The sequence below is a fragment of the Mya arenaria genome, chromosome 2 (assembly GCF_026914265.1).
Source record: "Mya arenaria isolate MELC-2E11 chromosome 2, ASM2691426v1".
NCBI lineage: Eukaryota > Metazoa > Mollusca > Bivalvia > Myida > Myidae > Mya > Mya arenaria.
The window spans coordinates 57421260-57438304 of NC_069123.1; the positions used below are offsets into that span (position 1 = coordinate 57421260).

General features: G+C 40.7%; 1 protein-coding gene across 1 annotated transcript; it reads left to right on the top strand.

The window, feature by feature from the left end:
- On the top strand, window positions 1–10266 carry LOC128224468 (uncharacterized). The gene is made up of 3 exons (XM_052934314.1): window positions 1–355; window positions 1318–1483; window positions 8302–10266. The coding sequence occupies exons 1-3, from the start codon at window positions 164–166 to the stop codon at window positions 9648–9650; spliced, it is 1707 nt and encodes a 568-aa protein (XP_052790274.1). The 5' UTR covers window positions 1–163; the 3' UTR covers window positions 9651–10266.
- The last annotated feature ends 6779 nt before the right edge of the window (window positions 10267–17045 follow it).

The window sequence follows — 17045 nt, forward strand, 5'->3', positions numbered from 1 at the left end:
ATGACACTACGCAACGTACACGCTCTTAGCGGTTGCCGTCGCGATGACAAGGTATTGAATACGTATAAATTAAATACGGCTTCAATACTTGGCCAGTTCCTACGTTGAAGCAATAGTAAGCTTTCCGTTCGGATACATTCCGGGAAGGAATAATTAAATTGGAATGATGTCACCATTTAAGATATTTTTCGCGACATTTTTATGTTTTGGATTAACATATGGATACAGCACGCTGCGACGTCAGATCCCGAACGGTTACCGCGTTCGGCACCCATGCGGCCCCGACAGGGGATATTGGGAGGCGGTCGGCCACATGGGATCAAATTACATGCCTGAGAAAAACGCATTTGGAGCGGTAAGGACAAACTCTTTATAAAACCAACAGCATATGCCTCTATGGTGATTAAGTGTTCCACCAGACGTGGCGGCTTTGCAGATTAAAAAAAGTTTTTGTATTTACATGTTAAAGATTGTACCGGCTGCCAACTGTATACAACTGGGTTATTCTTTGTTTTTTTGTAAAAAAAAGATAAACTGTGTTTTTATTGGTCAAGTAACTCCTGTAAGTGTTACACAACATGGCTGCAGATAAACTTAGATAATTTGAGGGTCGGATTTCATAAACGTAATAAGGATTATCGCTGTGTTTCAGCTGTATTTCGACCACCACTGATACATATTTGAGCCGCTCATAGTTGACAATATGTGTTTTTATAAATGAATGGATAGATTTATCGCCAAGTAAAACTACAAAAAAATATATCAGGGCCTCACGAAATGTGCCGCGATTATGATCATAAAACTTCGAAAAGTGAAACTCATAATGTATACACTGTTTCCAGAAGAAATACAACAAAAAAGCACACATAAATCTTTTAGAATCTTAGAATCAAGGTAATGAAGTATGACCAATCACGGAAAGGTTATATTTGTCGCATGAGTTCTTTATTTAAAAAGCAAAAAACAACAATAACAATGCCTGGATACCACTCGCATGACCTTGTCATAGTTTTGATTGTCATATATTTGTAAATTTCCCTAATGTATGACGGAACATGATGATGATGAGGTGGATGATGATGATGATGATGATGATGATGATGATTTACCGGTGATACTATCAAATTAAATGTATCATATATCCATGTTTAAATAATGATTACAATGACACACTATTGTAGAAAGTTTAAAACTCATCCACCCATGGCTCCTGGTCACTGTACTTCTACTATAATCGTGCATTCCCCATAATCACTGTTTTCATCATGTTCCTTCAAATTCGTCATGTTCGTCATGTGTTCTCCATCTCCATGGCAGGATGTTCGAAAGATATTGCAAGACCGGACACTGGACTGGAGCAAAGTGTGTAACCTTGACTCCGACGGAGACGGACTAACCAATGGGGAGGAGTTGGGTGACCCCGGTTGTAAATGGACCACAGCCAACGGCATCACACCGTTCGGCCAGGTCAAAGGACATCCAGGTATGGCAATTCTGCTTCTTAAACAAACAAGCAGCTAAATAATACAAGATATTCGTAGATAGATCAACTACATATAGTCTACAATTAAGGCAGATACTCCGTTACGTAACAGTATTTCTGAACCACAAACCTTGCACCGCACACGTAATTACGACTGACGAATAATTTAATTATGATAATTATATTTTGTTTAAAGGTTCATATCATTGTTTTCCTCAAACACCAAATTATTGATGACATGCAAATTCCCGCAAATGACTAAGCTTTTATCATACTTATTAGCAAAACCATCACGAATGTGGTTTGCTTGAGGTATATTTATTATGATAAATGTTGTGTTGGATCTGAATTATCATATACAGAGTATTTTCTTCAATAAATAACAAAACACTTAATCTGCATACAAACATGGAAAAGTACCTCAGGTTTTGTTTCAGTACGGTTGTAGTAAAATGCCAATCCAAGCTCTGCAGACCGTGTATTCATCCGAGTGCAATTACTTTTAGTATGACATACATATACATGTATATAATAAAAGCAAGATGATCTCATCAGTGAGTTTGATCACCTGAGATAAACATGGGCAACGTAGTATCAACCGTATTGCACTGAGTAAATAAGTAATGTTTAATACAATATTTCGATAAGGATAATCAACAGAAATTGGCCATTGCCACTTCGACAGCAGCCCATAGCCCAATCTGATCGGAGGCTCCAATACCTAGGCCCAGTTTTGTTATTTGGAGGCCCATCTTGTTCATATGTCCTGGGCCACGGAATGGTGTTTTCGAAGATGCGCAAAGGCAAATATAAGCATGCATTTCCTATTCAGGAAATACAGATGGCAACTGAGGCAATCCTATGTGGTTTACATTGTTGAAGTATAAGACGCTTATAAATAGAATCGGCGCTTTTCTTTAAAATATAGTTTTCACAAGCAAATACGTGTGTGCTCTTTAATCCATCTAACATAAGTTTGGCAAACAATAGATACTACATGATTCAAATAAAACAAAGTTTCTATTTGGTGATTGATGCAGTCATGAAACAAAACAAACTGACACCAAAGGAGTGATTATTCGTCATTTCGATCCTCCTTCATTTCGTTATTGGTTCATCCTATCTCAACTTTCGTTCATTACGCAATGATAACAAAGACTTTTATAACTAATTTATTTAATCCAATCCCAAATATCCGTATACCATGTGTTAGCAATCGTTTGCTGTTTTAAATTTTCTATATCTAAATTAAATATATAAGGGTGTGGTGTGGGGTGGGGCTGCAAAAGCAAACAGAAAATATATGTTTTGCATTTGTGAAATGTAAATGTCATAGACATATATGCCAGCAACAATTCCTAACACATATAGAAAATGTAAATTATGTAATGTGCTCTAAGATGAATATCATTTTGTTCTTTAATGTACGTATTTATATGCATATGTTAGAAAACCATACATGAGTATTATTATGTAGACCAAATGTGATACAGTTTGTAAAACAGACACATGGAGATGCTGTAGCATTGAGAGAAAAAAAAACTAGTGTTTGTTTAATAATACAATCTGATACTCTCAGGGATAGAAGGAAACCATATTTTACGGTTTCCAAGCCTTTATATACTATATATTACAGGTGTTACAATTTTATGCATTTAAGCGTTGATAGAAATTTTAAGAAATGATAAGCATAAACTAAGTCTTTAACATAAGCCATAAATCACTCTCGTAGAGCCACAGTTTGTCTACATTAGCCAGCAACCACCCACGTAACGCTGGAGCTACATAAGGTGTACATGAGCCGGCAACCACTCACGTAACGCTTAGAGTTGCATTAGGTCTACATGAGCCGGCAACCAGCAACCAATCATGTAACGCTAGAGCTACATTAGGTCTACATAAGCCGGCAACCAGTAACCAATCATGTAACGCTAAAGCTACTATATGTCTACATGAGCCAGCAACCACTCGTGTAACGCTAGAGCTACATTAGGTCTACATAAGCCGGTAACCAGCAACCAATCATGTAACGCTAAAGCTACTATATGTCTACATAAGCCAGCAACCACTCACGTAGCGCTAGAGCTACATTAGGTATACATGAGCCGACAACCAGCAACCAATAATGATACGCTAAAGCTACTATATGTCTACATGAGCCAGCAACCACTCATGTAACGCTAGAGCTACATAAGGTCTACATGAGCCGGCAACCAGCAACCACTCACGTAACGCTAAAGCTACTATATGTCTTCATTAGCCAGCAACCACTCACGTAACGCTAGAGCGACATAAGGTCTACATAAGCCGGCAACCAGCAACCACTCACGTAACGCTAGAGCCACTAAATGTCTTCATTAGCCAGCAACACTCATGTAACGCTAGAGCTACCATATGTCTACAGTAGCCAGCAACCACTCACGTAACACTAGAGCTACATAAAGTATAAAGTTGCAAGCAACCAGCAACCACTCACGTAACGCTAGAGCTACATTAGGTCTACATAAGCCGGCAACGCTAGAGCTACATAAAGTCTACAGTTACAAGCACCCAGCAACCACTCACGTAACGCTAGAACTACATAAAGTCTACAGTTGCAAGCACCCAGCAACCACTCACGTAACGCTAGAACTACATAAAGTCTACAGTTGCAAGCAACCAGCAACCACTCACGTAACGCTAGAACTACATAAAGTATACAGTTACAAGCACCCAGCAACCACTCACATAACGCTAGAACTACATAAAGTATACAGTTACAAGCACCCAGCAACCACTCACGTAACGCTAGAACTACATAAAGTATACAGTTACAAGCACCCAGCAACCACTCACGTAACGCTAGAGCTACATAAAGTATACAGTTACAAGCTACCAGCAACCACTCACGTAACGCTAGAACTACATAAAGTATACAGTTACAAGCTACCAGCAACCAATCACGTAACGCTAGAACTACATAAAGTCTACAGTTGCAAGCAACCAGCAACCACTCACGTTACGCTAGAGCTACATGCCTATACAGTAACAAGCAACCAGCAACCACTCACGTAACGCTAGAACCACTATATCTCTACAGTAGCCAACAACCACTCACGTAACGCTAGAGCTACATAAAGTATACAGTTGCAAGCAACCGGCAACCAGTCACGTAACGCTAGAACTACTATATCTCTACAGTAGCCAACAACCACTCACGTAACGCTAGAGCTACATAAAGACTACAGTTGCAAGCAACCAGCAACCACTCACGTAACGCTAGAGCTACATAAAGTATACAGTTGCAAGCAACCAGCAACCACTCACGTAACGCTAGAGCTACATAAAGACTATACTTACAAGCACCCATCAACCAATCACGTAACGCTAGAACTACATAAAGTATACAGTTGCAAGCACCCAGCAACCACTCACGTAACGCTAGAACTACATAAAGTATACAGTTGCAAGCAACCAGCAACCACTCACGTAACGCTAGAACTACATAAAGTATACAGTTGCAAGCAACCAGCAACCACTCACGTAACGCTAGAGCTACATAAAGTCTACAGTTGCAAGCAACCGGCAACCACTCACGTAACGCTAGAACTACTATATCTCTACAGTAGCCAACAACCACTCACGTAACGCTAGAACTACTATATCTCTACAGTAGCCAACAACCACTCACGTAACGCTAGAGCTACATAAAGTCTACAGTTGCAAGCAACCGGCAACCAGTCACGTAACGCTAGAACTACTATATCTCTACAGTAGCCAACAACCACTCACGTAACGCTAGAGCTACATAAAGTCTACAGTTGCAAGCAACCGGCAACCAGTCACGTAAAGCTATAACTACTATATCTCTACAGTAGCCAACAACCACTCACGTAACGCTAGAACTACATAAAGTATACAGTTGCAAGCAACCGGCAACCAGTCACGTAACGCTAGAACTACTATATCTCTACAGTAGCCAACAACCACTCACGTAACGCTAGAGCTACATAAAGTCTACAGTTGCAAGCAACCGGCAACCAGTCACGTAACGCTAGAACTACTATATCTCTACAGTAGCCAACAACCACTCACGTAACGCTAGAGCTACATAAAGTCTACAGTTGCAAGCAACCAGCAACCAATCACGTAACGCTAGAGCTACTAAATGTCAATATTAGCCAGCAACCACTCACGTAACGCCACAGCTACTAAATGTCTATATTAGCCCGCAACCACTCACGTAACCTAGAGCTACTATATGTCTACAGTAGTCAGCAACTACTGACGTAACGCTACAGTTATTTCAAGTCTTCTGTCGATAGCAATAACACGTATTTATTTGCACCGATTAATTTAAGATTGGAGATAGAAACATACATCTGGCATGCTACTACAATTGATTTTGCAGTAAAACTATTAATACTTTGATTTTGTATGCATTGTTCTTTTCAATACAACAAGCTAGGAGGACAATTTGATTGCATATTTATTGCTATGAATCATACAGCATAGAGGTATTTCTTTTCAAATACAAAAGGCACTATGCCTATTCGTACATAAACAGTAACATATTGAATGATATATAAGTTCACAGTTTTTTTTTTAAATTATGAGTTCATAATACAATACACATATTTATAATATAAGAAGCCACAGGGGACAGAAGCAAACTATCTTTTAAGTTTTCCTACCCTACTACCATACATGTATGTTAGAATACATACTGAATTACTAATTCAAGAAATTCTTAGACTGAACTCAAAAGTGAAACTTTTTTTTTTCAAATCCACCATTAAGTTAGCAGTAAGGAAATTTGCAAAATGTATACAAAGGAATCAGTGGAAACATTTCTTCAAATATGCTTACCTTTAGATTTCGATCCGCTCTCCGATAACGACTCCAAGATTCGTTAGTATTCAGTCTTCTACTAGATCTAAATCATTTGGATTATAAGTTACGTGTTCTATCACTCGAATATGTATACCAATAGAGTTATACCCCCTCTCTGTATGCACACCATATCGAAGACAACGGACACTACCAAGTCTGTCGTAAATGCCAGAAATACCTGTTTGATTTCCTCAAGTTGACGTCATTTCCTGTATTGAAAACAACCTGATGAAGGTCAAAATGGCCGAAAAATGTGTTAATGTTGAAGTTGGACTTCTACAATAAATATTGACATTGACTATTTCGATAGCTGACACTGTTTCCTGTGTTAATATTATAAGTTTTTATCATGTGGTTCCGGTACGTGATTGGTATTTTTTTCTTGCATATATAAAATGATAAATTATCATTTTGTGAAAAAATGACGTAGAAAACGCACTTTTGTACATTTCACCAAAACGCGCGTGCGACGTTTTAAATCACTATTGACCTCAAATAATTCCCCTAAAAAATCGCGTTTTTACGATTACATGTACACTTATTTTCAATTTTAATTTAAAGTCTTGCAAACTTATATATTTTATTGCGCTTTATTGAAATGGCATAATATAAGGGATGGCAACGAGTAGTAAAATCTTCCGATCTAGTACTCGGGTACTCGATTATTCGGATAACCTGAATTGGTTTTCGGGAAAGACAAGCTTGTGAATACATGTATCGTTCATGTACTTTGTGCATTGGTCGTAATATTGGCCATTTTCAGTCATTATGTACCTTAACAGAGAAATCAATAAAAAGAAAACAAATGCTGTTTAACGCTTTTAATTTGTCACTTTCATTTCATTGTTTACATACTTATGTACTACAAAATAAGTAAAACTCGGGTCATATTTGAGCTTCTCAAAAATCGAGACTACACTCAATAATGAACAACATTCAGAATTACAATAAACGAAAATTGTAAATAAATTGTGTAGTTGTTTACTCTACGCAATAATATTTAAAATGATACTGAAATGTTGTTGTTTACCTCATTAAAATTCATAATTCCTGAATTAAGATATCCACCAATCAATTGTGATAGTCATTGCACAGTCTTCGTGGCCTAGTGGTTAAAGCGTCCGCCTACGGAGCGAGAGGTCGGGGGTTCGAACCCGGGCCGCGTCATACCGAAAGACGTTAATAGCTGGTACAAGTATCTCTCTCGCCTGGCGCTCGGCACTTTAAGGGTAGTGCTTGGAAAAGTGCTCTTAGATAATTAATTAGAGCCAATTGTATACACCGAAGGGATTAGATGGTCGGTATGATATCTTCTTGGAAACGCGCCAGATCTAATACTTACGTCTGTAAATCGTGTGCTCACATATAATTCTGGTATCCCTTGAAATGAAAACTGACGCAAAACGACATTTTTGCAATGTTTAGGCATAAAAAACGTATTTGAGATATGTGTGTGGTAAACTTTTGACCAATTCTTTCTCTGTAAATAGAACCCTTTCAAATAAAGGGTCGCCCGGCATCTAAAATTGTTGACTGAACGATACTGCCAAATGTCACATACATAAGTCAAAATCAAACAAACTCTAATTAATTAAAACTAATCCTATGTAGGTTTGGTATGATTGGATAAGAATGGTTTAAATAACACTAAGGTTCTAAACACCACTCCAGCCATGGGCTTGTTAATATCACTCGACTACTCAAAACAGGACAGTTGGTGTGGAGTTACACTTGTATACATATGTTTGATCATTTCCACTTTATCTTCGTAGTTAACGTTCTGGAACAATATTGTCATTGTTCACAGATTCATAACGTATGTTCTTCTAATGCCCATGATAAAATCAACAGTGCCTGTGTGCAAACATTAATATTTTTGTGCAAACACTGTAAAGTAATAATGAATTGGTGATCTACCTACTTTATATCAAATACAAATTTTCCAGGTCTGTGTGAGCCTGAGCGGAGCCAGTGTACCAGTGGCAAAACGTTCCCCGAATGTCCGAACAGCAACGCCGGCGGTGGCGGAGGTCCAAGAATTACGGTACCCCCAGACGCAAATGACCACCCGGGGACTCAATTGACAAAAGGAACCGGACTTTTCAGCTCTCAGCCGAACACGCCTACTGGATTCAGGGGAGGTGGTGGTTCACAGACACGAGGCAGGCAGCCCTCAACTGGAGGTTTTGGAGTGCCAGGCTCGACAGGGTTTATGGGATCCAGGGGATTCAGCTCAGGAGGCTTCGGTGACCCCAGACGCCCACCCCAGGGATCGGGGGGCGGTGGTGGCTTCATACCTACGCCCTTGGATGGATTTGGTGGCGAACGCATGCCACCATTGGGCGGGGGAGGCCAGGGCTCTTCTTCGTCAGGATTTAGTGGACAGTCGTCTGTCGGGGGTGGACATGATAGTCGCTTTGGTGGACAGTCCTCTGGTGGTGGTAGACCCGCAAGTAACTTTGGTGGACCGGCTTCTGGTGGTGGTGGTGGTGGTGGACCCGCAAGTCGATTTGGTGGACCGACTTCTGGTGGTGGTGGACCCGCAAGTCACTTTGGTAGCCCGACTTCTGGTGGTGGTGGACCCGCACGTCACTTTGGTGGACCGACTTCTGGTGGTGATGGACACGTTAGTCGCTTTGGTGGACATACTTCTGGCGGTGGTGGACACGCTAGTCGCTTTGGTGGTCCGACTTCTGGCGGAGGTGGACCCGCTAGTCACTTTGGTGGACCGACTTCTGGCTTTGGTGGAGAGTCACAGGGCTTTAATGGGTATCCTGGAGGTAGTTTTGAACAGGTAGATCCATTTGGAAGACCAGCATCTAGCTCTACAGGACACAGACATTCCGGTAGCGATGGATCATCAGGCCCATCATTTACGGGTGGTCAAGGGTCTTTTTCACCTATTAGTGGACCAGGATATCCTTTCGGAAGTGAGTTTGGAACTGGTGGATCAATGTCACACCGTCCAGGCTTTACCACGGGCTTAGGGACGGGCGGGTCGTCTGGAGGCCACGGGTCATCAGGGAGCTTTGGAGTTTCACCAGGCTCTTTAACACCAGAGTTGATTCGAACCGGCGTGCAGTCAAGAATAGCCTCCGAGCGGGAACGATTCGGTGCAAGTGGTGGTAGCCCGTCCAGCGGTACCGGCTCATTCATGGGTGGAACCAGCCGCGATTTCTCATCCGGATTCTCATCGTTTGATCCGACACTTAGTGGCGAATCTCGGAGGATGCCCGGGTTTGGTGGAAGACCCTCCTTCCCGCCCATGATGGGGCCACGCCCCTATTTCTTTTGACGTTAATCTCTTACTTAACACAACCTGTATCTTAAAAGGGAATGGAAGTTTTTAATTCTTTTATTATCGGAAGCATTTTACCAGTTAATGTACATTACCTGTGAAAACTTGTTAACCGACGCCTTCAAATAGTAATAAAATGATGATGAAGTAATAATAGTAATTTTACATTACTCCAATGGTCAATACGGTTTTGATAATGCTATAGTATCAATAGTTTTTCATAATTGTTTTTTGAAAAACTATTGATACTGATAACTACGCGTTTTCATATACATACGTGTTGTTGCATAAAGCAGTCAAGTCATGGTCGTATTCTGATTTGTTATGAACAGTTTTATAAAATGTAGATACTGTATGATTGATAATGGTATTTAATTAGAACCGTGTCTTTCTTTTCGAGACACAAGATTGAGTAATTCATAACACTTAAGTATTTTTGCTGTATATAAGATGGCTTTTAGATTTTTGCGCTATGAATATATATTTCCTACAATTTTAAGTGTGATTAAATATATAAAGTGAAAGAAAATCGGGCTCTCGTCAAATTTGCAGCAAAACAAGTATGCAAATAAAAAAAAGATAAAATGTGAGTTGAATAAAATAATAAAAAGTGCTTTCTCCATTCTTTACCATCGGTTTTTGTTGAACTTTAAGCATACTCCAATTGACAATGATAAGACCACCATGGCGATACAGACAATGCTCCAAAGTTTACTATGTTAACATATTTAAATGAAAGCACTGAAGGTGCTGAACGGCTTGAGCGATGGTTCCTTCTATGTGATATTCAAAATAATATCGTATGAATGATAGCATGGCATTCGCTCACTCACCCGCTCGCTCACCCGCTCGCTCGCTCGCTCACTCACTCACCTACTCACTCACTCACTCACTCACTCACTCACTCACTCACTCACTCACTCACTCACTCACTCACTCACTCACTCACTCACTCACTCACTCACTCACTCACTCACTCACTCACTCACTCACTCACTCACTCACTCACTCACTCACTCACTCACTCACTCACTCACTCACTCACTCACTCACTCACTCACTCACTCACTCACTCACTCACTCACTCACTCACTCACTCACTCACTCACTCACTCACTCACTCACTCACTCACTCACTCACTCACTCACTCACTCACTCACTCACTCACTCACTCACTCACTCACTCACTCACTCACTCACTCACTCACTCACTCACTCACTCACTCACTCACTCACTCACTCACTCACTCACTCACTCACTCACTCACTCACTCACTCACTCACTCACTCACTCACAGGCAGCGACCACCATCAATGCAAGACATACCAGTCTACAGTTCGAAAAGTAAAGAAAAATGGTCACAGTAACGTTACAAATGCCCCCGTCTGGACATTCAGTAACGTTACAAATGCGCCCGACTGGACATTCAGTAACGTTACAAATGCGCCCGACTGGACATTCAGTAACGTTACAAATGCGCCCGACTGGACATTCAGTAACGTAACAAATGCCCCCGGCTGGACATTCAGTAACGTTACAAATGCGCCCGACTGGACATTCATTAACAAGACAAATGCCCCCGACTGGACATTATGTAACGTGAAAAATGCCCCCGATTGGGCCTTCAGTAACTTGACAAATTCCCCCGACTGGACATTCAGTAACGTGACAAATACCCCCGACGTGGCCTTCAGTAACGTGACAAATGCCCCCGACTGGACTTTCAGTAACGTGACAAATGCCCCCAACTAGGCCTTCAGTAACGTGACAAATGCCCCCGACTCAATCTCATTAAAATCAGATCCCCAATACGCGCTTCACGACGTTTAGCTATGTACATAACGTAATGAAATGAAGTGAACGTCACGATATGATTTTAATGAGATTGCCCCCGACTGGGCCTTCAGTAACGTGACAAATACCCCCGACTGGACATTCAGTAATATGACAATACATAGAGAAAATTTTAAACTATAGATGTTGATACATAAATTATATATATATTTTTGATTGGGTTAAAGTGTAAATAGTTGCTAAATCCGAAAGGCGTTGCGTGGGTGTAATTTCATTGAATTTCGACGTTTTAAGCTGCCTTTAAGATTTAAATATTTAAGTGCTTGTGTAGTTTCTTTTAATAAAAATATTGGCAAATTAACTTAATTATTTTTTAGAAGTGTTATATCCGACACAATGCTAATTTTAATGTAATTTTGGTGGCATGACTCAACTCTTAAATTTTGTCTAGAATCGGTTCTTTTAATGTATAAAAAAATCATCAGTACTGTAGTTAGTAATGTCCCTTTCTTCTTGAACAGTATGTCAAAAAATGGTATTTGTTCTACACTTACAGTGTGAATTAAACATCCTTATACATTGTATTTAATACTTGTCATCAAAATCTAGCTCTTCAAAACAAGAACTTGTTTTAAAAGATATAATTTATCCAAAACGATGACTCGGGCGAATGGTTATCCATTCCGGACCAGCAACAAAATATATGTATGCGTTTTGAATGAACAAAGTAAAGAAGAAACAATGAATAATATATTCAGTTTCTATTCGTGAAACACCTTCCTTTGAAACCATACAATTGTATAAAGTTTGATTGAACTTCCATTAACAGTGAAATACAGTATTGCTTTGAAATTTCCCTATTGCGTTGCATTCCCCCGTCAATAGTAACAAACGGTTTTGCTATGGTATCCCTATTGCATTGCATTTCCCCGTCAATAGTAACAAACAGTGTTGCTATGGTATCCCTATTGCGCTGCATTCCCCCGTCAATAGTAACAGACAGTATTGCTATGGTATCCCTATTGCGCTGCATTCCCTCGTCAATAGTAGCATGCAGATTTGCTATGGTATCCCTATTGCGCTGCATTCCCCTGTCAAAAGTAACATACAGTTTTGCTGTGGTATCCCAATTGCGCTGCATTTCCCCGTCAATACTAGCATACAGTGTTGCTATGGTATACCTATTGCGCTGCATTCACCCGTCAATAGTAACATACAGTTTTGCTATGGTATCCCTATTGCTCTGCATTTCCCCGTCAATACTAACATACAGTGTTGCTATGGTATCCCTATGTCGCTGCATTCCCCCGTCAATAGTAACATACAGTGTTGCTATGGTATCCCGTTTGCTCTGCATTTCCCCGTCAATACTAACATACAGTGTTGCTATGGTATCCCTATTGCTCTGCATTTCCCCGTCAATACTAACATACAGTGTTGCTATGGTATCCCGTTTGCGTTGCATTAACCCGTCAATAGTAGCAAAGCATATTGCTATGGTATCCCTATTGCATTGCATTCCCCAGTCAATAGCAACATATAGTATTGCTATGGTGTCCCTATTGCATTGCATCCCCCCGTCAATAGTAACACACAGTATTGCAATGGCATCCCTATTGCACTGCATTTCTCCGTCATTAGCAACATATAGTATTGCTATGGTGTCCGTAAGCGCATTGCATTCCAACGTCAATAGTAACATACAGTATTGCTATGGTGTCCCTATTGCATTGCAATCCCCCGTCAACAGTAACATACAGTATTGCTATGGTGTCCCTATTGCATTGCAATCCCCCGTCAATAGTAACATACAGTATTGCTATGGTGTCCCTATTGAAATGAAGTCTTCTGTTAATTGAAGCATACAATATTGCTATGGTGTCCGTATTGCATTGCATTCCCACGTCAATAGTAACATACAGTATTGCTGTGGTGTCCCTATTGCACTGCATTCTCCCGTCCATAGTAATTTACCGTGTCACTATGGTGTCCCTATTGCACTGCATTCTCCCGTCAATAGTAATTTACCGTGTCACTATGGTATCCCTATTACATTGCATTCTCCCGTCAATAGTAATTTACCGTGTCACTATGGTGTCCCTATTGCACTGCATTCTCCCGTCCATAGTAATTTACCGTGTCACTATGGTATCCCTATTGCACTGAATTCTCCCATCAATAGTAATTAACCGTGTCACTATGGTGTCCCTATTGCATTGCATTCCCACGTCAATAGTAACATGCAATATTGCTATGGTGTCCCTATTGCACTGCATTCTCCCGTCAATAGTAATTTACCGTGTCACTATGGTGTCCCTATTAAACTGCATTCTCCCGTCCATAGTAATTTACCGTGTCACTATGGTATCCCTATTGCACTGCATTCTCCCGTCCATAGTAATTTACCGTGTCACTATGGTATCCCTATTGCACTGCATTCTCCCGTCCATAGTAATTTACCGTGTCACTATGGTATCCCTATTGCACTGCATTCTCCCGTCCATAGTAATTTACCGTGTCACTATGGTATCCCTATTGCACTGCATTCTCCCGTCAATAGTAATTTACCGTGTCACTATGGTATCCCTATTGCACTGCATTCTCCCGTCAATAGTAATTTACCGTGTCACTATGGTATCCCTATTGCATTGCATTCCCACGTCAATAGTAACATGCAATATTGCTATGGTGTCCCTATTGCACTGCATTCTCCCGTCAGTAGTAATTTACCGTGTCACTATGGTGTCCCTATTGCACTGCATTCTCCCGTCAATAGTAATTTACCGTGTCACTATGGTATCCCTATTAAACTGCATTCTCCCGTCAATAGTAATTTACCGTGTCACTATGGTGTCCCTATTGCACTGCATTCTCCCGTCAATAGTAATTTACCGTGTCACTATGGTATCCCTTTTGCACTGCATTCTCCCGTCAATAGTAATTTACCGTGTCACTATGGTGTCCCTATTGCACTGCATTCTCCCGTCAATAGTAATTTACCGTGTCACTATGGTATCCCTATTGCACTGCATTCTCCCGTCAATAGTAATTTACCGTGTCACTATGGTGTCCCTATTGCACTGCATTCTCCCGTCAATAGTAATTTACCGTGTCACTATGGTATCCCTATTGCATTGCATTCTCCCGTCAATATTAATTTACCGTGTCACTATGGTATCCCTATTGCATTGCATTCTCCCGTCAATATTAATTTACCGTGTCACTATGGTATCCCTATTGCATTGCATTCTCCCGTCAATAGTAATTTACCGTGTCACTATGGTGTCCCTATTGCACTGCATTCTCCCGTCAATAGTAATTTACCGTGTCACTATGGTGTCCCTATTGCACTGCATTCTCCCGTCAATGGTAATTTACCGTGTCACTATGGTATCCCTATTGCATTGCATTCTCCCGTCAATGGTAATTTACCGTGTCACTATGGTATCCCTATTGCATTGCATTCTACCGTCAATGGTAATTTACCGTGTCACTATGGTGTCCCTATTGCATTGCATTCTACCGTCAATAGTAATTTACCGTGTCACTATGGTGTCCCTATTGCACTGCATTCTCCCGTCAATAGTAATTTACCGTGTCACTATGGTATCCCTATTGCTCTGCATTCTCCCGTCAATAGTAATTTACCGTGTCACTATGGTGTCCCTATTGCACTGCATTCTCCCGTCAATAGTAATTTACCGTGTCACTATGGTATCCCTATTGCACTGCATTCTCCCGTCAATAGTAATTTACCGTGTCACTATGGTGTCCCTATTGCACTGCATTCTCCCGTCCATAGTAATTTACCGTGTCACTATGGTGTCCCTATTGCACTGCATTCTCCCGTCAATAGTAATTTACCGTGTCACTATGGTATCCCTATTGCACTGCATTCTCCCGTCCATAGTAATTTACCGTGTCACTATGGTATCCCTATTGTACTGCATTCTCCCGTCCATAGTAATTTACCGTGTCACTATGGTATCCCTATTGCACTGCATTCTCCCGTCCATAGTAATTAACCGTGTCACTATGGTGTCCCTATTGCACTGCATTCTACCGTGAATAGTAATTTACCGTGTCACTATGGTATCCCTATTGCACTGCATTCTCCCGTCCATAGTAATTTACCGTGTCACTATGGTATCCCTATTGCACTGCATTCTCCCGTCCATAGTAATTTACCGTGTCACTATGGTGTCCCTATTGCACTGCATTCTACCGTCAATAGTAATTTACCGTGTCACTATGGTATTCCTATTGCACTGCATTCTACCGTCAATAGTAATTTACCGTGTCACTATGGTATCCCTATTGCACTGCATTCTCCCATCAATAGTAATTTACCGTGTCACTATGGTGTCCCTATTGCACTGCATTCTCCCGTCAATAGTAATTTACCGTGTCACTATGGTGTCCCTATTGCACTGCATTCTCCCGTCAATGGTAATTTACCGTGTCACTATGGTGTCCCTATTGCACTGCATTCTCCCGTCAATAGTAATTTACCATGTCACTATGGAATCCCTATTGTATGGAGGCAAACTTCTGCCGTAAGATAACTAGATAAGATTCGTGTTACTAGTCATCTTTCAATATATTTATACAGCTGGTTATCTTCTTACGTTTTCTGAATTTCACTTAGTAAGTGGTAACACGAATCTTATCTAGTTAACCAGTTAGTATGTTACTTACTAAGTGGAATTGGCAAACCAAAACTAGATAACCTTTTAGCGCCTGAATTTGGAATGCATTTATAGGTTACTGGTTTTACAAGAGTAAATACCCCTCCAGTTATGGGCTGTATATGCCAGATTGATTAAAGTGGTCAAGTGATACTACACACGTCCAATGCAGTCTGGGGTCGCACGTTCGATTCTCCGCCGTACCACTCAAAATTACTAATCGCTTGTTTGTTTGTTTATTAGAATTTATCAAGGTCTGCCCGCGCCCATTGGCTGCATTATGGCTTGACCCCGCCGTGACGCCATCACGACTTAAATTGTGTTTAAATGCCATAAGTGACATGAGAAAGAAGTGACAGCAATTCGCAGTCAAATCCAGACATTGGAAGACTTGAATAAACAGAGCGAGATACAAGAGATTCGGGTGCGATACCCTAGCTCATTGCGAAGAGACCTCTTGGTTCTTTAACGTGCTCGGTGTAAAGCACCGATACACGTGATACAACTTTTCTGGGTTGAACCCGGGTAGCTCTATCCAGGGCATCAATCTGTCTGTGCACTATGCTCCAAAACCTTAATAATATGACTACCACTCTTTTGATCACACGTAAAAAATTGGCCCTGCCCGATTGCGAGTATAAATAAACGCAAAAAACACCCCGTGCTGCATTACCTTTCAGACACATAAATGTTTGATTAGAAACACATGTGCAAAGAAAAGCGTCGAGTCCATATAAACACAGAATACTTCTAACGAGTTAAGTATTGGCAGACTTTATTTATTACAGGGAGCCATAAATGTAAGGATGATGTTTCCTAATGCTTATTATTGTGGATAGTGACACTCGGACATGATGTACGTGTATGTGCTTCTATTCATAGTGACACTCGGACATGATGTACGTGTA

Coding starts and splice junctions, on each gene's coding strand:
- LOC128224468 (XM_052934314.1), top strand. CDS start 164: ATGATGTCACCATTTAAGATATTTTTCGCGACATTTTTATGTTTTGGA. Junction 356..1,317: donor AGAAAAACGCATTTGGAGCG/GTAAGGACAAAC, acceptor TCTCCATGGCAG/GATGTTCGAAAGATATTGCA. Junction 1,484..8,301: donor CCAGGTCAAAGGACATCCAG/GTATGGCAATTC, acceptor CAAATTTTCCAG/GTCTGTGTGAGCCTGAGCGG.